This window comes from Chiloscyllium punctatum, chromosome 48 (genome assembly GCF_047496795.1).
Source record: "Chiloscyllium punctatum isolate Juve2018m chromosome 48, sChiPun1.3, whole genome shotgun sequence".
NCBI classification, from domain to species: Eukaryota; Metazoa; Chordata; class Chondrichthyes; order Orectolobiformes; family Hemiscylliidae; genus Chiloscyllium; species Chiloscyllium punctatum.
The window spans coordinates 36406846-36432692 of NC_092786.1; the positions used below are offsets into that span (position 1 = coordinate 36406846).

Consider the following 25847-nt stretch of genomic DNA (forward strand, 5'->3'; position numbering starts at 1 on the left):
CTGCCCCACTGAACTCATCTCTATCTACCTCAACACTGTCCTATCCCCCCTAGTCCAGGAACTCCCCACATACGTTCGAGACACCACCCACGCCCTCCACCTCCTCCAAGACTTCTGTTTATCCGGCCCCCAATGCCTCATCTTCACCATGGATATCCAATCCCTCTACAACCTCCATCCGCCATGATCAGGGCCTCCAAGCCCTCCGTTTTTTCTTCTCCAGACATCCCCAACAGTACCCTTCCACCGACACACTCATTCGTTTGGCCGAACTGGTCCTCACCCTTCATAATTTCTCCTTTGAATCCTCCCACTTCCTCCAGACCAAAGGGGTAGTCATGGGCACACGTATGGGCCCCAGCTATGCCTGTCTCTTTGTTGGCTACGTAGAGCAGTTGATCTTCCGTAATTACACTGGCACCACTCCCCACCTCTTCCTCTGCTACATTGATGACTACATTGGCGCCACCTCGAGCTCCCGCGAGGAGGTTGAGCAATTCATCAACTTCACCAACACATTCCAACCTGACCTTAAATTTACCTGGACCATCTCTGATACCTCCCTCCCCTTCCTAGACCTCTCCATCTCCATTAATGACGACCAACTTGACACTGATTTTTTTTACAAACCCACCGACTCCCACAGCTACCTGGATTACACCTCTTCCCACCCTACCTCCTGCAAAAATGCCATCCCGTATTCCCAATTCCTCCACCTCCGCTGTATCTGCTCCCAGGAGGACCAGTTCCACCACAGAACACACCAGATGGCCTCCTTTTTTAGAGACTGCAATTTCCCTTCCCACGTGGTTAAAGACGCCCTCCAACACATCTCGTCTACATCCTGCACCTCTGCCCTCAGACCCCACCCCTCCAACCATAACAAGGACAGAATGCCCCTGGTGTTCACCTTCCACCCTACTAACCTTCGCATAAATCAAATCATCCACCGACATTTCCGCCACCTCCAAACAGACCCCACCACCAGGGATATATTTCCCTCCCCACCCCTTTCTGCCTTCCACAAAGACCGTTCCCTCCGTGACTACCTGGTGAGGTCCACGCCCCCCTACAACCCACCCTCCCATCCTGGCACTTTCCCCTGCCACCGCAGGAACTGTAAAACCTGCGCCCACACCACCTCCCTCACCTCTATCCAAGGCCCTAAAGGAGCCTTCCACATCCATCAAAGTTTTACCTGCACATCCACTAATATCATTTATTGTATCAGTTGCTCCTGATGCGGTCTCCTCTACATTGGGGAGACTGGGCGCCTCCTAGCAGAGCGCTTTAGGGAACATCTCCGGGACACCCGCACCAATCAACCACACCACCCCGTGGCCCAACATTTCAACTCCCCCTCCCACTCTGCCGAGGATGTAGAGGTCCTGGGCCTCCTTCACCGCCGCTCCCTCACCACCAGACGCCTGGAGGAAGAATGCCTCATCTTCCACCTCGGAACACTTCAACCCCAGGGCATCAATGTGGACTTCAACAGTTTCCTCATTTCCCCTTCCCCCACCTCACCCTAGTTCCAAACTTCCAGCTCAGCACTGTCCCCATGACTTGTCCGGACTTGTCCTACCTACCTATCTCCTTTTCCACCTATCCACTCCAGCCTCTCCTCCCTGACCTATCACCTTCATCCCCTCCCCCACTCACCCATTGTACTCTATGCTACTTTCTCCCACCCCCACCCTCCTCTAGCTTATCTCTCCACGCTTCAGGCTCACTGCCTTTATTCCTGATGAAGGGCTTTTGCCCGAAACGTCGATTTCGAAGCTCCTTGGATGCTGCCTGAACTGCTGTGCTCTTCTAGCACCACTAATCCAGAATGTTGTTATCTGTTGTCCGTCACTAAACAAGTTTGCAATCTCTGTGTCCGATTCGAACATGTATTTAGCTTCCAAAACTCTGTGTCCACCGTCAGAATGTAGGCTTTTCCTAAATCCATATATTGCTGAAAACCTCATTCCCAATCTTTGATGCCTGTGCACTTTAATATTCTAATGCTCCCTTGCATGGTATTCCAACTTGCAGCACCCTGCAAAATTCAGCTCAGTCATAAAACTGTAACCAGCATCCTACCTTGCACCATGTTCCATTTATCCATCAATCTCTATACAGATTGGCTTACATTGGCTGGCAGTTTGGAAATTTCTAAAATTAAAAATTTTCATTCGAGTGTTCAAATGCCTCCCCAGGTCTTGCACCTGCACTTCCTCTGCGTGAGCCACTGGGTACTCTTTGCTCCTCCAATGTTGGCCTCTCCTTGCCTTATTTCCATTATCGCACTCTTTGACAACTGTCCTTCCACCTGCAGAGACCCCAAACTCTGAAGCTCTCTTCCTCAGATCTTTGTCTCTTCCATCAAAATACTTCTGAAAACTGTCCTCTTGGCCCAGTATTTTGGTCACCTCTCTTAATATGTCATTGTGGTTCAGTGTGAAAACCTACCTATGAAACACTTTGTAAGATCCCAGTGTGGTAAAACAATTGTTCATGAATGTAATATAAGAAAATTGTCAGAATCACTTATCATTTTTAACCCAACATTGCCTTTCAGCCTCCATTTGGCTAATAGCAGTTTAACAATTCTTTTGATGAAGTGTATTTATAATAACTTTGCAAGAGCATTCTGCAATCATTCCTAATTTGTTTAGAGCCAGGTGTTATGGAGAAGTGCTTTCAAAATGTTGTCCCTGCTTTTGCACTTGTCTATGCCAGGCAATAGGACAGTCTTCCATTTTGGCAAAATATTCTATCCCAGTTCAAGAAATAAAGCGCATCATCAAATTTTGCTTGGAGGCTCTCAATTTCTGAAGAAAGTTTTCTGCTACAAGATGACAAGATTTCATTTCTATCACAGGATATATTTATGATGTCTGTGAGCCAGGGTGAAACCAGTGTAGATAACAACATAATTTTATCCAGCCTTGGTGTTATATTTCTCTACTTGTATGAATATTATTGCTAAAGTACAGGAAAACCTTCTTATAATGAATTTGAGAGAACTAGCTAAGTAGTTGTCAGTAGTGATGTCCCAGTGGTATTTATTGTTGGGGTTTAATCTGACTGATAATATTCTGGCTGACCTTGGTTCAAATCCCCATATAGCAGATGATGGAATTGGAATGTGATGCAAATCTGGAATTACGAGTCTAACGATGACCATGAATCCATTGTCAATTGTTGGAAACAGCCCTCTGGCTCTTTAATGTCTTTTAGGGAAGGGAACTCCCATCCTTACCTGGTCTGGCCTACATGGACTCCAGACCCACAGTAATGTGGTGGACTCTTAACTGCCCTTTGGGGATGGGCAATAATTGCTGAGCTGCACAGGGATGCCTCCATCCTCAAATGCATGAAAAAAAATCTCTTGAAATTGCATGGAGAAATGACACCATAAGCATGCTTTCACAAGTTCATCTGAAATTATATTATTTGTTATTCAAGAGGAGTTACTCAAACAATTAAAATATGATGGAGGGGAATTTCTGTCACATTTCCATGCCCATTATTCTGCGGTGTAATTTCATGGGCATCAGAAAACCACAAATTAATCATAAAACATGTAGCTGAAGCCAGATTTGTTTGTTATGATAGAGTCATTGACTCAATAGAGATGTTACAGTCGAAACAGGCCCTTCGATCTAACTCGTCCATGCCGACCAAATATCCCAACCCAATCTAGTACAACCTGCCAGCACCCGGCCCATATCCCTCCAAACCCTTCCTATTCATATACCCATCCAGATGCCTTTTAAATGTTGCAATTGTACCAGTCTCCATCACTTCCTCTGGCAGCTCATTCCATGCACATTCCACCCTCTGTGTGAAAAAGTTGCCCCTGGGATCTCTTTTATATCTGTCCCGTCTCACCCTAAATCTATGCCCTCCAGTTCTGGAATCCCCCACCCGAGGGAAAAGACTTTGTCTAAATATCCTATCCATGCCCCTCATGTTTTAAAAACCTCCATAAGGTCACCCCTCAGCCTCTGACGCTTCAGGGAAAACAGCCCTAGCCTACTCAACCTCTCCCTCTGGCTCAAATCCTCCAATCCTGGCAACATCCTTGTAAATCTTTTCTGAATCCTTTCAAGTTTCACAACATCTTTTCAGTATTTGTTCAGTTGAATTTATGAAGATGCTTCAATGTAATTGAAGGAATTTCTTCTTTTTCCCCCCCCAGGAAACCAATGGGAATGATATCCATTCAAAAAGTTCTCCTGGTCAGGTCAAGTTTTCGTTACCTGTCCTTGGACGTTGTAAGTATATTGCAATAGATAAATAAAAATCCTTGAGAAAACCATACTATTAAGGTTATTCGATTAAGAGTCAAAATGTTTTGGGAGATTTTGAACATATCAAAATTTTTCACACTTTGAACTGCGGTCGCTATTTCTATGTCATCCATTAGCAAACAAGGTCTCTCGGCTTATGCCCGAAACATCGATTCTCCTGTTCCTTGGATGCTGCCTGACCTGCTGCGCTTTTCCAGCAACACATTTTTAGCTCTCCAATTAAAAGTCAAAATATTTCAGGAAATTTTGTGTCAACCGAACTTCAGTTGAATAAATTTTATAATATCTGGTGAATTTTGCTACCAAAATGATGATTGCAAACTTGAATGGTTTGTTTAATCTGGCTGTCTTATTGTTCCAGCTTTTACTGAGTGTTTGATAAACTTGAATACACCTGAATTAATGATTTCTACAAGCTGTTCCTTCATTATATGGCACATCAAATTAACAGAAAACAGTTAAAGACGTTTCATGATATGATTTTAATTTTATAAAATTAATTTTTAAATAATTAATGGTCAGAATCTCTCCCCATACATTTGTGGATATTCTTTAATTTGGAGGTGACAAAGGGTTGGTGCTATGTTTTAATAATTAAATATTTTGCAGGACATTATATTGCCTTTGAGCCAGCAATTCTGCCACAAGCCTGCAGAGGGCATTACAGTATTGCATTTAGTTGTGTCAGTGTCTTCCTCATCCCACACAAAATGCTCGTTGGAACTTTTTAGATTTTGATCTCAATTGATGATTTGGAGGTGGACTTAAAGGGACTCTGCTGGGTGACTGAATAAATATTGTATTTTTGTTTTGTTGGCATTCTGCTGTGGCTTTTCTACACTGAATTGGAGGGCGTGTGTGCCTCTGCTCTTAAGCAGAAATTCTGCCCTTTAAGTTGCTGCCATTGCATTTGGCTGGCACCCTATCCAATCAATCTCTGCACAGATTGTGAGCACAGTGGCCTGTGATCATGTTTGTATACACTGCCATAAAACAGTATGTCTCTAGTGTTCTGTAGCAAACAAGTATTTTAAATGCCTTCATCCAGACCTGAAGATACTTTATATATTAAAAAAGTTTATTAACAATATTTTTCACTTTTTTGTGTTAAGTAGCAGAACAGGTTCGATGGTCTGGACTGATACAGTTAGTTAGAAAGAGGAAGGGAGAGCAGCGTAACATTCAGAGGAAGGCACAAGTTGAGGCGATAAGTATTAATGTAAGACTTGAATACGTCGGGGCTCAGGTAGTTAGGAGGAGAAGAAAATTCAAGAAAACACAGATACTACAATGAGAGACAGAAGGATAAACTTTGAGAGAATTCATTTCTTGGTGGGGAATGGAGAAGAAAGGACAAGTGATGGGCTTTCCTACTGACAAGACCCTGCTGTTCGAGGGGAAGGGAGGTATATTTGCTGAAAGGCTTTCCCAAGCCAGTGATGGAAAGGGCAAGCTAAAGTTCTTGGGGAAAGTGAGGCCTGTAGATGCTGTTTTTTATGTGGCCATGCTGTGGGTGGGCAGGGGGGGCAGATCTTTTTTCCCACAAAAACATACGTATTTTCCCCAGTCTCTCAGATTGAATTGAAGTTATGATGGAAGATTGGGAGAAATAATTTGGGATTTTACCCCATACACGCTTCTAAAATGTATACTAGTCCATCCCCTGCCCAGCACTCAAATAAAAATGTGTTGTACAGTTTTCAAAACCTGCTGTAAACAACTTGTTCATTTTTATATCCTCAGGCTCGAGTTTTAACACCACAGTCAAGTGTAGGTCATTGTAACGACGGCAAGTTAACTCTCAAATCCGGTTCCAATCCAATTCCCACGTACAGTAAACCAATGCAGAGAGAAAGATTATCAAGGAGGATGTCTCATACCACCGAGTCCCATATAAAAGTTGCAACCTGAGGGGTTGGATTGTTAAAAAAAATTGCAGGATGCTCTTGCCACTCCATCAAACTGATTATTCATCCTTTCCAGCTAAAAGACAAGCGAAGATTGCCACAATTGTCACAAACTGGCTTCAAAAGGAAGTCTGTGATGGATATAAGCACGGATATGTTCAACAACGTCGAGCAGAAGCAACACAAGTGACAGCACATGACATCACTTGACTCTGAGAGGAGATAGCGAGGACTGCAGGTGCTGGAGATCAGAGTCGAGAGTGTGGTGCTGGAAAAACACAGCAGATCAGGCAGCATCTGATGAGCAGCAAAATCGATGTTTCGGGCATAAGCCCTTCCTGATGAAAGTCTATTTTCCTGCTCTTCGGATGCTGCCTGACTGCTGTGCTTTTCCAGCACCACACACTCGAAGCTATAATTCTTGTTTGATAACACAGTTCATTACAAAGCAGGCAACACCCAGACACTATAAAACATCACAGGTAAACAGTTATATGTTTATGATTACAATGAAGGATATTTCTTGTGAAAATCTGTCCAAAAATAAAAAGCTTTGCTGCTAAGAGGATGTAAACACAAAAGCAATCAAATTAGATAAAAGCTAAAGGGAAGCAGGTAACATGTAGTAGTGAAGAGGATTAAACGTTAATCCAAACAAATGCAACCTGAGTGCCAGGTGGACTTGTTTTCTCGATGCTGCTGCTGAGAATGAGGGTGCCTGCTGATTTCTTCAGAACTTTCTGGTTTTATACCTGAGTGGTTTGCTTTTCCTTCTTTATCTGCCCCACACTCCGGCAAAAATGTTATTCTGCCTTTTCCTTTGCTCTCCCGAGTGCAGTAACTGCTGTTAATGACTTCCATTACTTGGCTAGCTAGATACCAGGAGCGTGGAATCTTTCTTAGTTGTGGTAAATCACAGAGTTGATGTGTAAACGAGAGATCAGTTGCCCCCTGCACCATGGGGAAACCTGCAATTATTATAGAGTTACTGTGTTACTTCACTAACTGTTGTGTGATGAGGCAGATGAAATGTAATTGGTGCCCATTGAATAGAAAGCCTCCATGACCTCTCTTACATGATAGCGAACAGTAAATTAAGATGTATCATGTATCTCCAAAGCCAGAATGGAAGGAACTAGACACAAAATGTTCTTGGCCATGATTACTGCTGCATGTGTGGGTTTCTTCAAGCCCTAAGTGGTCTAAGTATAGATTTGGAAAATTCCTTTTCTGGTTTAACTAGACCGTGTTGAATAATTAATATCAGGTTTATTGTATTTCTGCAACAATTTACAAATTAGTTCACAATGAATACAATCTACATTGCTACAGAGACTGCTAGAAGCACACCAGGCCTGACTCCTGCAAGATCCTTCTTCATTCTGGCCAGGTTCCCAAGATAATGGGAGGTGCTTCCTGTACTCAATCAAGTCAACCTTCCTGTACTCAACCTTTCTTAGACTGTTTTAGACCAGTATGCAACATTGCCCCCAAGCCTTTGTTTCCTCGTAATAATTACATTGGTATACATTTGTTTATATGCTTGCATTAACCACTCATCCATTTACCCCCCCAAATCACCTTCGCTTTACAAATTCAGAAAGTTTCATTTTTCCCCTGAGGTGGTTTGTGGGAACTTAAAAGAATGATCATTTTTGTGTAGAAGATTATTCAATTGATATCTGCAGTTCCTCCTTGAACTGTAAGATTGTTAACTTTGTGCATTTATAACATGAGTAACTTTAGGAATATATGACTTTCACCACCAAAGCTGTTATGTGGTCCCTACTGTAGAAGGTGATTTATGTCATTTCCATATTTTGGATCTTTGCACACTATTTCTCTTTCCTTAGTGCTTTTTCATGCGGTTATGTGTGCTGCATCTTTAACTTGGTGGAATTTTGGAGTAGCATAATGAAACTTGGTTTTTATTTTTGTTGTGCTGAATATTTTGGACTTTCTCCCTCCTTCTGAGAGACTGAATTATTGATGAATCAGGTTGTTCATTTCTTCATGCTGACAAAATTATCCTTGCACTGGGGTCGATGTTTCCATTGTTTGTCTATCACATACTTCCTCTCGAGTGGTGCAGACTATGCAGCTGTTACGCCCTTGCTTCCAGTTCAGTTGGAACGTTTTTGCAACTTGGAATCTAAGCTCTCATCAGTCCTGAAGAAGGGTTACACCTGAAGCATTGATTTCTCCACCTCCTATTGCTGCCTGGCTTGCTGTGTTCTTCCATCCTCCTGCTTGTCCACCTTGGATTCCAGCATCTGTAGTTTTCTTTGTCTCTAACTGATCTGTTTTGATAGCAGTGAAAAACATTTCAGCCAAACTACTATAGTACTGCTTGCCATCTCTCAAAACATTTCATTCTAACATCACTTAACATTTAAGTTCCATCATGAGCTCGTGAAATTCAACAATATTTTCTGTTGCCTTTTCCTTGACTTTCGTTGTTTAACCTTTTCCACCTTTGGAATGAGGTTAAGGAAAATATCTATTTAAGGGAAAGATTTATTGCTTGTGAGGTACATGAAGGTTTTCTGGTAGTTGGTGTTTCCTGTTCTTGGAATTGCTCTTAGCATAACTTTAATGTCAAGTCTGATGCCCCTGGACCATTTAGCTGAATATCTGCTTACTGTAAGCAGTGCTTCATTACAGTGGTCTCTATCAGACAGCACTGTGATACTTGCTCCCGTGTCTAACTTACTTATTGATATAAATGTCTGAGAAAATGTTTGGTCAGGGTCATTAATATTCCATAGGAGTAGAATTTTTCTTCTATTAGAGACTGTTCAACCTCATTTATCTCTTTTGTATGGCTAGTTCTTTAATCTTTTGCTTTTCTGTAACTGTGTCTTGCTTTGACACATTTTCTGAAAGTTACCTATTTGCTTATGATAAAAGTATTCTGTTTTAAAAACCAGGCATTGTTTGCATCCATGAGATTTTTTTCTACAGTGTTTGCAAAGATGTTTTAGTGTCAGGTTCTGTCCTTTGATTGTTTTGGTGTATATGATTTTTATTTTGTGATTTTGCAGCTTAAAAGGTGAATAGATTCTTCGGATTAATCTGTTTTAATACTGGACGTCTGCTTCATTCACCACCTGAATGGCTTTCTTGCAAGTTGGGTCTTCTTTGTACTGTAATAAATCTGACAAAGGCTCATCAGTATAGCCTAAAACAATCCGGTTTCATGAATTCTGATTTTATGGCAACGTGGTTGGATTTCTCCACTGTCCTGTAGAGAAGGAGTTATAGAGTTATACAGAAAGGAAACAGACCCCTTGCTTCAACTCGTGCATGCCAACCAGATATCCTAAACTGATCAAGCCCCATTGCCAACATTTGGCCCATATCCATCTAATCCTTCCTATTCATATATCCATCCAGATGCCTTTTAAATGTTGTAATTATACCAGCCTTCACCACTTCCTCTGACAGCTTGTCTCATACATGCACTACCCTCTGCATGAAAACGTTGCCTCTCAGGTCCCTTTTAAATCTTTGCCCCTCACCTTAAACCTACGCCCTATAGCTTTAGACCAGTTTTAGACCCCTAAGTGCAGAATATGTATTCAGTATGTGAGATGAAGGAAAATGTTAGCTGGAGAGTTCAGCTTCAAAGTGGCATTGCTGGCATCAAATGGGCATTACAAACCAATTGTCGCTTGATTTGTCTACTCTGTATGCTTTGGGCCCATCTGACCCAGCTGCCTTGCTGTGACCTGCTGGTGACTTGCTGTTGTAAACAGATAACTAGAACATCCTTAGAAAACAGCAGGGGTCCTTGTGGAAGTGTGCAGATAGCGATCTGATTACAAGGTTAGTCAGAGGTCTGAATGGGGCTGGGGTGGGAGGGGAGGAGGGTAGCAGTGACAACTTCACCATCCAGCTTGATCTACCAGTGGGTGAATCATGGGTCAGAGGAAGTCAAGAGGGAGCAGTGTAGCTTGGGACCTCAGGAGAAAAGCTTTGGGTTTCCCTTGTGCCTGTTTTTCAAGTTAATTTTCCTTTCATTTGTTCTGTCAGGTACTTAATGCAAGATAAGTAACAAGCTGTTGTCAAACTTTGCATGGCTTAATAAGATGCCAAAATGGTGGATGGGGAGCATGTACACAATTTCACCACTTACATTACTGGGCAGGGAAAAACAATTGGTGTCCTTTAACATTGACAGAATCAAGTGTTCTTCATTTAGCATAAACAAATAAAGAACCTAGCAGCCTGTTTCATGGGTCTATTTTGATACTTATCTGCCTTCATCGGCTGCACTCAGGAAAGTGCCCTGAGTTACACTTAGCACAAAGTAAGTAAGTGCCCTCACTGATAGTGGAATTGGAAGGAGTTCCTCTATGCCCCACTTTAAATGGTGCCTCCAGCCCATGCCTTTGATGTAACTCCTGAAATGCCTGACTCTCAATCTCCTTCGGTTTCCAATTTCTCCCTTTCTTTGCTCCAATAACCTTCCTGTGTGACTTCACTCCCAGCCCAGTATTAACTCCAGTCCTGTGTTATATCTTTCCTCTATAGCTCTGCAATCCACAGCTGGATCTCTAGAACAATTTAGTTGAATGTGGCTGTGGTTCTAGTGGTCTGGTTTCTAAGCTGTTGTCTACAGCCCACACAGGTGAAGAGTGTAATGTCACACTAGTTCTATGATAAGACCATAAGACATAGGAGTGGAAGTAAGGCCATTCGGCCCATCGAGTCCACTCCGCCATTCAATCATGGCTGATGCGCATTTCAGCTCCACTTGCCAGCGTTCTCCCCGTAGCCCTTAATTCCTCTAGACAACAAGAACCTATCAATCTCGGCCTTGAAGACATTTAGCGTCCCGGCTTCCACTGCACTCCGTGGCAATGAATTCCACAGGCCCACCACTCTCTGGCTGAAGAAATGTCTCCGCATTTCCGTTCTGAAATGACCCCCTCTAATTCTAAGGCTGTGTCCACGGGTCCTAGTCTCCTCGCCTAACAGAAACAATTTTCTAGCATCCACCTTTTCAAAGCCATGTATTATTTTGTACGTCTCTATTAGATCTCCCCTTAATCTTCTAAACTCCAACGAATACAATCCCAGTATCCTCAGCCGTTCCTCATATGCTAGACCTGTCATTCCAGGGATCATCCGTGTGAATCTCCGCTGGACACGTTCCAGTGCCAGTATGTCCTTCCTGAGGTGTGGGGACCAAAACTGGACACAGTACTCCAAATGGGGCCTAACCAGAGCTTTATAAAGTCTTAGTAGTACATCTCTGCTTTTATATTCCAACCCTCTTGAGATAAGAGACAACATTGCATTCGCTTTCTTAATCACAGACTCAACCTGCATGTTTACCTTTAGAGAATCCTCGACTAGCACTCCCAGATCCCTTTGTGCTTTGGCTTTATTAAGTTTCTCACCATTTAGAAAGTAGTCCATGCTTTTATTCTTTTTGCCAAAGTGCAAGACCTCGCACTTGCTCACGTTAAATTCCATCAGCCATTTCCTGGACCACTCTCCCAACCTGTCTAGATCCTTCTGTAGCCTCCCCACTTCCTCAGTACTACCTGCCTGTCCACCTAACTTCGTATCATCGGCAAGATCTGATATCAAGTACTTCAGGTCTCATCATCCTTAACCAAGTAATCAACAATTCAGAATCTTTAGATGATCATGTCTGAGGTTTGTCCAACTATTTGGGCTACAGTTGACACCTTATTAGGTGGCCTTTGACTTTGACAGCTGATTATGTGCACTCTTACTGTATAGTCTACTGTCTTGTCATTCAATACAGTTGCACATATCAGCTAAGACCAATGCCTTTGGAAATTACTGTTAGGATTCCCGTGACATTTCTGAGTGTAGTGCATGGATTTGAAACCACTTTCAAGAATGTTGCATTTTATGTTAAGCTCCAGTTTCACGATCACTCCTACTTCCTTGCAGCACTCTCAGACAGCACTCGTGAAGACTTCCATTGTGACTATCAAAGCTGCAGTCATAATTCACCAACAAAAGCTGGAAATGGACAGTTGATGTATCGTTCTGGGTTAGTGGACTTGTACTCCAAAACCAAAGAAAGACTGTTACCAGTGAGAGAACTAAGGTAGTAAATTTATTCATTTCAAAAATATTTTTAAATCATATGTAAACTGAGAAATATTTACATTTTGGAAAGTTTGTTTGATATTATCTAGATGTCTTTACCTTAATAGTGAATGGTTCATTATGGTGATAATCTATTATAGTAATAACCTCAGAGTGGTTTTAGTTTGACGTCTAGTTTCTTTAGATGACTCCTGTGGAATTTTACCGAAAATTAAGCAAGTTGCCTGTGAACTGGTAGATGTTAGTCATTAATCTCCAGTTGCAGAGATTGTTTTGGGGATATTCAATAGGATTAATTCTTGTTCCCTACGAAGTGAAAAAAATTGTTTTAGGAAGAATTTATGCTTTATGGTAACCAGAAATAGTAATATATCTGAAGATTAGGACTTTTTTAGAATAAATAAAACTGAGAAATTGATGAGAGAAGAAAGAGTAGATTATGAACGCTATATTGCAAAAAACATAACAATGGACAGTAAAAGCTTCTACAGCTACTTAACAGGAAACATTTGACCATGACACATGTGGACTAATTAAAAGAAGATTCAAGAGAGTTTGTAATGGGAAATAGAGAAATGGCACAGAAGCTAAATTGTTTTTCACTGAGGAAGATGCAAGAAATCTCTCCAGAATTAGAAATCCAAGTGACTGAGTAGAATTAAGAGTTGAAGGAAGTTAGTAATAGTTAGGAGGTTGGACTGGATATATTAATGATGCTCAAACTTGATCAGACCTTAAAATCTGAGCGTTGAAGGAATTCGATATAGGGATGGTTGATGCATTGATAATTATCTTCCAAAATGTCATAAATTCTGGAATGATTCTTGCAAATTTAACCCCACTATTTAAGGAAGGAGTAAGAGAGAAAATGGGGAACGACAGACCTATCATCATATATGACTAGTAGGGAAAATGTTTCAAGCAGTCATGAAGGAAGTGGTAAATACACATTTGAATAAGAATGTCCTGATTGGACATGGTCAGCGTGGATTTGCGAATAGGAAATAATTTTTGACAAACGTGTTGCAGTTTTTTTGAGGGTGTCATGAACAAGATTGATAAAAGAGGAGTCACTAGTATATATAGTTGGATTGTCAGAAGATTTTGATAAGGTGGTACAGTGGCTCAGTGGTTAGCACTGCTGTCTCACAGGGACATGGATTTGATTCCACCCTCTTGCAACTGAAAGAGTGGAGTTTGCTCGTTCTCCCAGTTTCTACTCTGGGCGCTCTGCTTTTTCCCCACAGTCCAAAGATGTGCAGGTTAGGTGGTTTGGCCATGCTAAGTTGTCCATAGTATTTAGGAATGTGCAAGTTGGGTGGGTTAGCCATGGGAAATGCAGGGTTACAGGGATATGGTAGGAGGTTGGGTATGGGTGGAATACTCTTCGGAGAGTCAGTGTGGACTTGATGGGCTGAATGGCCTGCTTCCACACTGTAGGAATTCCCTGATGAGATTCCCACCACCAGAGATTGGTTAGCAAATTTAAAGCACATGGTGTGGGAGATAATTTATTGGGATGGATTAGGGATTGATTTATCAAACAGAAAACCAACTGTAGGAATAAATGAGTTATTCTTTCATTGGCTGGCTGGAATACATGGTGTAATACAAAGACCAGTACTTGGGATTTCAGCTGTACATAATATATATCAATGATTTGGACATGAAGACCAAGTGTAATATTTCTAGATATTACATGCAAGATCATCAAGCGATTAGGAAGACTAATGGAATGTTAGCCCTAATTGCACGAAGATTTGAATACGGAGTAGTAAAGTCTTACTTCAGTTGTGTAGCTGGCATGTGTATTTTGGTCTCCTTATCTCAGGAAAAATATTATTGACATAGAGGAAGTGCATTGAAGGTTCACCAGACTTGTTCCCTGGGTGGTGGGACTGTCCTGTGAAGTGAGATCATGCAGACTAGAGTTTCAGTGAAAGAGTGGTGATCTCATTGAAACTTACAAAATACTTAAAGGGATAGATGCAGGTAAGATATTTCCCCTGGTTGGGGAGTATAGAACAAGGGGTACAAATGTAAAGCAGGAGATATAACACTTAGGACTGGATTGAGACGTGGTGAATCTTTGAAAATCTCTACCCCCGAGGGCTGTGGAAGTTCAGTCTCTGGGTATGTTTGAAGTAGAGGTGATTAACAATGCTGTAAATGGTTTCAGGGTTAGTATTGTAAAAGGTATTGAAGTGTTCAATCAGGTACAATTGGACTAAATGGCAGGGCAGGTTTGACAAGATGAATGTTCCCATCTTCATTTTCATGTTGTGGGCTGCAGGGCCGATTAATTGGTGCCAGTTATGGGTCTGAACAGCTGCCAGGTGTCAGTTTATGCACAAGGTGTGCTAAAGGTCAACAGTTACCCTCAGATTATGTAATTCTATAAATTTGTAATATATGGTGTACAATCATTTCTGGAACATTAGAATATCCAGATGTGCAAATGCCATTAAGCCGAAAGAATTGCACTGCAGATGCTGGAAATCTGAAACAAAAACAGAAATTGTTGGAAAATCTCAGTAGGTCTGGCAGCATCTGTGGAAGGAAAGCAGAGTTGAAGTTTCCGGTTCAGTGACCATTCTGAAGAACATTACACTTGAGAAGATCCTACCTCCTGTGGTTGCCTTCAATTGAGTTCTTAGTAACTGATGAATTCAGCAGAATTATCATGCAAATCTCTTAAATATATTGGTAATTTTCAATTAAGTTTTGTTCAGAAGAGTGATGTCTCAAAGTTTGGAAAGCAAGGGATGTCTTACTTTAAAGAATTATGATCGTTCACCTATCATTAATAATGTGTAAGTATATTTTCAGCTGACTTAAATGGTGAATGATTACCAAATCAAGCATATAAACAAATAAGGACTAAAACGATTAAAACTTATAGCACAGTAAAATAAATTAATCAGTTTGTTTTCAATGTTTTCTGAAATAACGCAAGTTCCCACTAAATTAGATTTCAGTTAATGTTTTCTGAAATAGATCAGAATTTGTCTCCACAAGGATTGTGCATCAGTCACTCTGATCAGTATTCTCATGGACAGGTACATCTTCAAAAGGTAGACAGGTGAGGGCAAAGTGAAGTATATTTTTTCCTCTTCTGGCTTTTCTGCCCACCTCGGACTGGCAGCTGTGTCCTTCAGTAATCAGCAAGTAATAATGACATGGAGCCACTGTTGGTGATAAACATTGAAAACCCCTCACCCAGAGTACAGACTGACCTCTTGCCATCCTCCATGCTTCCTCCTCAATGCTGTTCTCGAACCTTTTTTCTGAAGTTTTCCTTGTTAAATTCTCTCACTGTGCTGAAGCTGCACTGCACCCAGATCCCCCAGACTAGGCTTGTGCTTTCCTCTGTCCTCCCTGATTTATGCACTGAGTCTCAAAAAAGAACTCTGAAAAAATACACTGCTATGCTTTCGCCAATCACTGCTTAAGCTAAAGTCATTCAGAATGATTCTGCAACTTTAATGCCTGGCTTTATTAAATAGCACTTATCCATCAGCTCAACACTGGTTCATTGCACAGAAATGTCCAAATGTCTTCAGTGGATCTGGTTGGTTCAAACACAAACAAGTACAGAGCAAAACAATGCCTCTATCTGTCCCTTCAGCAGTGATTTCCAGTGTCGTGCTCGCAAGCCAAACATTGGCCTAATGTAAAACGTCAATGCAGACTATAAACTGGCTTTTTTTTTTCTTCTTTCTTGATCTGTCCATTGATGTGATAGCAGAATCTGTCAACCATTTAGAAATTCTGGCATCACACCAACCAGTGCAGCATCTCAATTTTACTGGATCCATTGCCTCCAGAGAATACTGGTGGTTCACTGTTCAGCACTGACAGGCTACAAGGCTGATACAGGCCCAGCTCCAGTACTGCAGAACCTAAATTCACACCATAGTCTTTGTTATTACAATCAGAAGATGCAATATTCCCATACTGGCTGCTTCTCAACCCTGCCTTGACTGAGGCGTGGTGATCCTCATGCTTAATCACCTCCAGTCATCGCTCTCGAGTGAAAGAGAAGCCCTGTGGTCTTCTGGGACTACGCACACTTTACCTTTTACAATTAGTAGAGAATGGCAGTCATGTCAAAAATGGCTAAGGCAAGATTTAGAGTTGGGCCTGTCCCAAATCTGACCGTTAAAGGAAACCAGGGAGAAATGTATTGTATAAGCAGGATCAGTGTTGCAGTCCAACACACATCGATGTTTTAATGACACTTGCTGCCATATTTAAAGAGTTAAAGATCCCAAAAGAACTTTGACAGTGACTGAGGTGAGGTAAGCGTGCGAGGTACGTGAGGACTGGGTTTGGCAGGTGGACAGATAGGAGGGCAATGAGCCAGATGGATATAATGCCAGTGTAGGTCAGTTGGTCAGGTTGGTCCTGAGTGAGCTGAGGAACATCAAATCCAGTGGGACCAGGGTGTGGTCAGGTCCCATTGAGTCAGTCTGGGCTGGGCTGGGAGTCTAGGTGCTGATGGGAAGGGTATCGAGTCAGGGGGAGGTAGTTGTCTTTTCAGGCAGCATTAGGGGTTGGGGTGGTGTATTTGGGGGTCCATTGTGGAGTTGGAAGTTCCATTTGAGTAGGTGTTTAATCCTTCAACCCTGCCGGGGTAGTTATTAAGCTGAAGTGAGTCAGAATCTTTCAAATTCTCTGACTTTTTAACAGACTTTCTCCAGATGGTGAAGAAATTCATAGGGTTCCAGATTTTAAAAAAAACTGCTCATCAGAGAATTAAGATTTATGAGCAGTTTCCACCAGAGCCAGATTCTGTTTAGTCCCAATGTGTAGCTCCAGTGAGCTCTGTTCCACCAACTCTCTGACCGTTGGAATATCTGAGCTGTAAACTCGATATTCAGTAGTGTCTCTTATTGATTACTGCGTGCTGTAGGCCAAAGAGTGCTGCTTTAAGAGTTAATGATGGCAGGTTCTTTAAAGGAGGAATAAATCTTCTTAACAATCAGCAGTTAACATGGAGCTTGGAAGATGTATTTAAATATTTTAGGGTTGTAAACCACAGCTGGAATTGATGTGGGCAGAAGGGAAGGAGGACAGTAGTAAAGGTGACAGCTGCTCATAGCAGAATATTCTTGTCTGGGCAGCTGCCAAGTTTGCTTTTAATTGGGTCTTTGAGCCAGAGGCAGGTGTGTAGTTGCTGACTGTCAGACTGGTTTGATGGCAGCGAGTGAGCTGTGCTGCCAAGCAAGAATCAGATTGGCTTTGTGCTAAGGAGCTGCCCGGGAATGATTTGTTCTTTTTATGGAGCCGCGTTACCCAGGATTGCTTTGCTGGAGAGCTTGGGAGTTGTTCTGCCGAGTGAGAGTGATCCCTTCATAGTGGTTTCGTTTTGATCAAATGGGAATGATTTGTGCATTTAATGCTCAGGAGTTGTTTGTAGTGACATAATTAAATGTATTTACTGCAATGAAACAGCTGCAAGTAAATGGGGAAGGACTTTGGAGCAGAATGAACATAAACCAAAGACCGTTTTGGCCAGGACTCTGTCTTTAGTGAATGATTAGGGTTATTTGACTCATAGAAATTTATGGGAAATACAGAATCCTTTAAAGACCCCATACAATAGGAAATGTGCTAACATGGGTGAGAGTAATCATTATTCTTATGTAAGTCAGAGTGAGCCCTGATAGGCCATTTGAATACAGAGCTGTCAAATCTGATGACCATTGCTGGGAGTGTTTGCAGGCAGGAGGGAAAGTTGAGTTGAAACCATAATTGAAGCAGCCGCAATCGAATTGAATGATTAAGCAGATTGAAGGGGCTGAACGGCCTCCTGTTGCTCCTGTTTCTTGAGTTGTTATGAGTGGTAATCAGGAGCTATAACTTTTTCTATCCTCCCGCTCCTCCCTGATCTAAAGGAACTGAGGTGAGTGCAAAACTGAGGCATCCTGTAGTCTCAGTCTTTGGTTGTATGTTTATCTGCAACCTATGAGTCGTGATGATGCTGTGACTTTAAGAAGTTATTTTGTCCTGGTTTTGTTTGAAGAGAGGTTTTAAGGCAGAGATGAACCCTCTTAAATCCAATCATTGGACTAAACAGCTTGTGAGGACTTGGGACTTTCTTTGAAAAGTTGTAACGAAGAAGCAGCATGAAAGGGTGTGGTCAAACTCCCACAGACCCGGGATCTTTAGTTTAGCTTTCAGCAGAAGCTGCTGGGGTTATTGAAAAGCTGCCATATCTCTCTTTGCTACAGCTGAAAACCAGAGCTCTGTCTCTCTCAGAATTGTCTTTTGATGTTCTTTCCTCCTGGATTGGAGAACTGCATGTGAGATAATCTGTTTTCTGAATTTGCATTATGCCAAGGCTGTGTCTATGGGATGTTACTATATTGGAACAGTTAATTAATAATAGTTACACTATCTATTATTCTGTTATGTTTTCCAATAGAGTTAAGGTATTCCAATTACTTCCTTCTTTTGTTGTGTTTTAACTATAGTAGATGAATAAAGTGTGTTTTGCTTTAAATCTGGCAGTTTGATCAATTAAATTCCAATCAAATTGGAACATAACACCTTACATTTACATTTAAAATAAGAAAAATTATGGTCTGGACTGTCTTCTGAATATTTTAAGGGGTTTGGTCTGCTCCATAACACTCAAAACAAATCGTTATGCTCTAACTTGTTGGAAGTACTGTGTCATGGTGAATGGTGGGTCACCTCAACCAGTGAGGCTTGAAGGTTAAGAAACTAAGGAATAATGAAGAAAGAGGGTAGATTAGAATGGGTGAATTCATCAGATCAGATTCAGGAATAAAAATCATGGAAAGAAATAAATTTATTAGAATGAGCAAAAGACAAAGGAAAAGTGGGAAAAAAACACTAAAATTAAAAAATTTCAATATCTGCTGAAAGTGTTTACCAGGAGGAATGAGGCTTTAAATTACTTTGTTAAATTTCTGGGTTGCAGAGGCAGATTGGCACTGTAGTTAGCAATCCTGATGCTGATAAAATGGTACATGTACCATTAAGTTCCAGAAATAACTTGCTGTGGAAAGTTTAATGGAAAATTAATGAGAAAAATCAAGCAAGTTCTTAAAAATAATGACGTGCCACTTGCGTGAAGCTGGTTGAACAATTAATAGAGAATTTTAAAGATTGACAAATTGAAGTGTTGTTGCACAGATTTCGGAAAGGCACGATACCTTTAAGACAGTTGAATGGCTTCAGGAAATATGGCACCCTCCTGAAAGAACTCCACCTTCCTTTCAGTCAGTTAAGTTGTCAGTCAGTGAGTTGACCTGTGTCTGTCAGTCATTTGTATAAGGACTGAATCCAGCTGTGAAAATGAGTTCTGAGGAAGGGTCACCAGACCCGAAACGTTAACTCTGATTTCTCTTCACAGTTGCTACCAGACCTGCTGAGCTTTTCCAGCAACTTCAGTTTTTGTTTCTGACTCTGGCTGTAGTGTACATCTGCCAGGTCATGTGTAAAGCTAATATACCAATGTGATTCCTTGTTATATACTGATCAGAACTATTTTATTAGGCTGCAAAAGGAAAAGGGAGACATCATATTGCACATATCATATCTGTATGACAGCTCGATTGCATCATAGCGTGTGGCACCCGAATGAAAAGTTTTCCATCTTACACTCATAATCAGTTAAACAATTAGTCGGTTGGTTAGTCAGCCAGTCAACTATGTAGACACTGTAACAGCAGAAGCAACCATTGAAGCCAGACCTTGTGCAACTCTGAGATGTTCTATTAGCATATGTGGATAAGTTGGTAATAAATTTCCAGCTCTCTGTCTCAATAAGCACCCGAATCTGTGTGGTATTGGTTAAATGGCTTAACATTGAGAAAATTGCAGTAAATTTCTTAATCATCTAAACAAAGTGTGGGGTTGAAAGTGTTAGCTGGTAACCAACATGTCACCCCCACTGCCAAGGTAATTTGCCCAATCAGTTGTCAATCTGTTTGCAATCTGGCTAGCTCATCAAGGCTTGCTCCTTCCAGGGGTCCGAAACTCTGCCTGCTTTTCTGGGGATCAAGTGGTTAGAATGCTTTTTATCCTCCTTCGATGGGTACAGGTGAAATGCGGTGAGGGCAGTGGGGTGGCCTTTCCAAGAACACCTTCTGTCACATGTGATCACTGCCAAATGGGGGCTTTTGGAGCACTCGCCACATTCGGCAAGTTTCCATGGTTTCCCATTCTGGAGATAGCCACATTTCCTCCTGATTGTGGGGGAGGTTAGTGACTCGGTGATCAGGGAGGTGGTGAGTTGAGACCTTTTTAACTGGCCATTAATTGGCCACTCCATGGCCTTTATTGCTGGTGAGTTGAGAAAATCCCAAACGGACCTTCTTTCTTTGCTGAGTTGGTGAGAATAGGCCCCATTTAGAATGCTGTGTCCAATTTTGGGCCCCACACCTCAGGAAGAACATACGTGTGCTGGAGCATGTCCAGTGGCAATTCACACGGATGTTCACTGGAATGGAAGGCCTAACATATGATGATCGGCTGAGGATCCTGGGATTGTATTCATTAGAGTTTAGAAGTTCGAGGGGAGACCTAACAGAAACTTACAAGATAATGCATGGCTTAGAAAGGGTGGACGCTGGGAAGTTGTTTCCATTAGGCGAGAACACTGGGACCCATGGGTATAGCCTTAAGATTAGAGGGGGTCAATTTAGAATGGAAATGAGGAGATATTTCTTCAGCCAGAGAGTGGTGGGCCTGTGGAATTCATTGCCATAGAGTGCAGTGGAGGCCCAGATGTTGAGTGTCTTCAAGGCAGAGATTGATAAATTCTTGATCTCGCAAGGAATTAAGGGGAGAGTGCAGGTAAGTGGAATAGAAACACCCATCAGCAATGATTAAATGGCGGAGTGGACTTGATGGGCCGAATGGCCTTGCTTCCACTCCTATATCTTATGGTCTTATGGAGAAGGGGGTAAGTTTCTTTCCGTGGTAAATTGCTCCATAATTTCCCAATCCTGTCAGCGTCAGTAAGGGTATAATTCTGCCCCCTTGATATCATTAACATTATTATTTTTGACATGAGCTGGCCCATCATTTTGAGTTTGTTTCTAGACTGATACATACAGGTCCTATCTTTGTGAATACCTAATACTGCTTTGCAATACTTCATTCTGCATTCAGTACATGAAGTGAGCTATTAGAAATAAAAGCATGGCAAAGCAGAAGACTAGTAAAAACCGTTTAGTTCCATCTGGTTTGTCTTCAGTTTCAAAGGGAAAATAAGAACAGAAAATGTTGTACTCAGCAGGACTGGCAACACCTGTGAAAAGAGAAGCAGTTAATATTTCAGGTCTGTGACCTTTTATCAGATTGTAATGCAGTTTCCTCTATACAGTAGCAGAATGTCCAAGCACAGAGCAATATGCTGTGAATTGCTTTATACAGTGGTGGGGATGGGCGGGGACGGGGTGCAGTGCTGGGGTCTCATGGCACCTCAAAGTAGTTAAACTTTCTTTAAACCTTTTGTTAAAAATAGGAACAAGTAGGAGTATTCTTCTTAACGCTGTACATCGATAAAATGGTGTTTCTTTTTTCGACCGCAACAATTGTGTAGTTTTGGGCTTCACTGTGCATTCGACAATCGAATTTTCTGAACAAACAGATGCTATCCTTCTGTGATATTTTTGTGTCCTTTCATAGGGTGTGGGTATCTGCCATCATAGTGGGATGGGTGTACACCGGGTGGGAAAGAAAGCCACTCAACATCTCGCTGTGAGTCCGGTGGGTTCCTTCCCAGTCAGGCACTTAATGGCCTACCGAGGTACTTGGCATTAAATTACAAGGCACTGAAAGCGCCCTGCCTGTCCACCACAATAAGTCCCCTCCCTCTTCTCTCTCTCTCTCTCTTTCTCTCTGCTGCCACACTGCCAGCCAACTTTGATTGGTCCTCCCAATTGATCCCACAGTGAATACAAACAATTTGTACTGTGGGAGATGGCTGCACCTGGGCCCTGTTGCAGTACTGCCAGTGGCCACTGTTGGCACTGAACATCTACTGACCCTCCCAATTGATTGGCTGCTCATGGACATGTGACTTTCCCCCTAAGAGGCACGGTGGCCCTCATGACTGGCTACCTCACGGGCAGTGAATTCCATTGGTGCTTCCAAGGTAACCACCAACTTTCTGGCCAGTGAACAAGACTATCACTGCAGCATTTAATATAGCTCTGTCTATGCAACAGTGATACCTGACTTCCCTATTTATGTTACACCCTCTGGGCTTCATCTGTGCCGGCCCATTTCAGTCTTGCATGTTTTGGTTTTTGTGTCTCTAATGCAAGCTAACTTGATTTTGTATTAGAACATAGAACATAGAAAAGTACAGCACAGAACAGGCCCTTTGGCCCACAATATTGTGCTGAGGATTATTCCCAATGTAAAATATAATAACTTAACCTGTGCACCCCTCAACTGACTGCTATCCATGTGCATGTCCAGCAGTTGCTTAAATGTCCCTAATGACTCTGCTTCCACCACCACAGCTGGTAATGCATTCCATGCATTCACAACTCTCCGTAAAGAACCTACCTCTGACATCTCCTTTATACCTTCTTCCTAATATCTTCAAACTAGGACTCCTCGTACCAGTCAGTCCTGCTCTGGGGAAAAGTCTCTGGCTATTGACTCTATCTATTCCACTCGTTATCTTATATATCTTGATCAGGTCTCCTCTCTTCCTCCTTCTCTCTAGAGAGAAAAGTCTGAGCTTATTCAACCTTTCTTCATAAGGCAAGCCCTCCAGTCCAGGCAGCATCCTGGTAAACCTTCTTTGCACCCTCTCCAAAGCCTCTGTATCTTTTCTATAGTAGGGCGACCAGAACTGGACACAATATTCCAAGTGTGGCCTTACCAGGGACCTGTAGAGCTGTAGCAAAACCTCGCGGCTCTTAATCTCCTGTTAATGAAAGCCAAAACACCATATGCTTTCTTAACAACCCTATCTGCTTGGGTGGCAACTTGGAGGGATCAATGTACTTGCACACCCAGATCCCTCTGTTCCTCCACACTGACAAGAACCCTGTTTTTAATTCTATATTCAGCATTTAAGTTCGAATTCCCAAAATGCATCACTTCGCATTTATCCAGGTTGAACTCCATCTGCCATTTCTCAGCCCAGATCTGCATCCTGTCTATGCAGCGCTGCAGCCTGCAGTAACCCTCGATACTATCGACGACACCTCCAACATTTGTGTCATCTGCAAATTTACTAACCCACCCCTCAACCTCCTCATCCAAGTCATTTATAAAAACTACAAAGAGCACAGGCCCAAGAACAGAGCCCTGCGGGATCCCACTCAACAATATTCTCTTCAATATTCTGAATTTATATTTATATTTGAAATGCTTCCTCTTCATTTCACATTTTTGAAGAAATCCTACCAAATATATTCGATCAATAAATGCAATCATGACTAATTCTTGATGTTTCATGGTTGACTTCATTTTTTTGTCTGCTTCTGATGTGAGCCACTACAGTGAGTAATTTTCTATTGTTAGTGAAATGCTGAAGTGATGATTCCATCCTCGTGGAGTGGATACTAAGAGTGTCAGGAACTGAGCTCAAGCTCAGCATTAAGCTGCTTAAAATGCAATGTTTTCAGTGATACACTGGGTTACTTCATGTAGTCAAATCAGCAAATTAAGATATCCACGAACAACAATGGAAGCATAGATAGTGCAAAGAGTCAATAACTGTTCTTACACCAGTGAAAATATTTTGTGCTTCTATGGTGAAGGGAAAAAGCAATATATTTAACACAAATGGAAATTTGCAGTCATATTATAACTTGCAAACATGTCATCCCACTTCCACTTTACAATGATGCATGGCATTCCAGCTCAGTGATGGCACTGCATTGGCCTGGAATTTCCGGTATTATTAAGGCTGGATTTTACCAGCGTGATCGGCTTTGAGAAAAGACCGAAGAAGTGCTTTGAATAAGAAGCAGTTTTTCTTTATTCACTCATGGGATATGGGCATCACTGACTTTAGTGCACCAGATAGGTTTTTGTTCAACAATGGACTCATGGTCACCATGAGGCTAGTTTTTTCCTTCAGTGTTTTTTCTTTTGTTGTATTGAACAGTCACCATCCCCCCCTCAGAGCCAATAGAAATCACAATTTTGGAAGGTCCCAACATTTGATTTTTGATTCAGTGGTGTTTGAAGATTCTAGTATTTTCCATATTCTACAGCTTTATGTGACATGGTACATTTCTCAATCTTCATATGAGGCTGCACATTGAAAACCTTGCAAAGTGTTCCTGGTGTACCTAGTTGAATGTCTTTGGTAGAGTCAAACATGATAAAGTAAAGATGACAGTCAGTGAGTGTGATTGTTGTTATCAAAGATTACTTGACTTGCCATTGCATTGCTAGAACTATTCAGAGACTTTTCTCACGAATGCCTTCGTGTTGTATATCTCTATGACTCTGTTCTTTCTAAAGTGTGGTGCCCTGAACTGGATGCATTATTCCAATTGAGGCTGAACCAATTTGATACAAATTTATCACATCTTCTTTACTTTTGTACTCTGTGCCCCGAACTAAAGCACTAGATTCCATATGTTCCATTAAAAGCTTCCCCAAACTGTCCTATTGCCTTCAATGGTATGTGTACATGCAAGACCAGGCTCTCTGCAGAGGGGCCATCTTTATAATTGTGCCCATTGCATTATAACAGCACAAAACGACTATCTTTAATTTGTTGTTAAATTTTTAAAGGTTCTTTGACTTTCCAGGCTAAACCCAAAGCAAAACTTCTTCAATTAGGTGTGAATCTGTGATTGGATTTGGATGCGAGCATAAGAGGTACAGTTAGTAAGTTTGCAGATGATACCAAAAGTAGAGGTGTAGTGAACAGCGAAGAGGGTTACCTCAGATTACAACAAGATCTTGACCAGGTGTGCCAATGGGCAGAGAAGTGGCAGATGGAGTTTAATTCAGATAAATGTGAGTTGCTGCATTTTGAGAAAGCAAATCTTAGCAGGATGTGTACACTTAATGGTAAGGCCCTAGGGAGTGTGCTGAACAAAGACGCCTTGGAGTGCAGGTTCATTGCTCCTTGAAAGTGGAGTCGCAGGTAGATAGGATAGTGAAGAAGGCATTTGGTATGCTTTTGTCTATTGGTCAGAGTATTGAGTACAGGAGTTGGGAGGTCATGTTGCGGCTGTACAGGACATTGGTTAGGCCACTGTTGGAATATTGCGTGCAATTCTGGTCTCCTTCCTATCGGAAGAGATGTTGTGAAACTTGAAAGGGTTCAGAAAAGATTTACAAGGATTAGATTAGATTACTTACAGTGTGGAAACAGGCCCTTCGGCCCAAAAGTCCACACCGACCCACCGAAGTGCAACCCACCCAGACCCATTCCCCTACATTTACCCCTTCACCTAACACTGTGGGCAATTTAGCATGGCCAATTCACCTGACCTGTACATTTTTTTGGATTGTGGGAGGAAACCGAAGCACCCGGAGGAAACCCATGCAGACACGGGAAGAATGTGCAAAC

At 41.9% G+C, this 25847-nt stretch overlaps 1 protein-coding gene across 1 annotated transcript in view; it reads left to right on the top strand.

Moving 5' to 3' along the window:
* Positions 1-25847, top strand: part of LOC140468888 (protein unc-13 homolog C-like) — a 587121-nt gene that overhangs the window by 88625 nt on the left and 472649 nt on the right. The window contains exons 7-8 of the mRNA XM_072564959.1: positions 4193-4268; positions 12146-12305. Of these exons, the coding sequence (XP_072421060.1) occupies positions 4193-4268; positions 12146-12305 (236 nt within the window). The remainder of the gene's footprint in view (positions 1-4192; positions 4269-12145; positions 12306-25847) is intronic.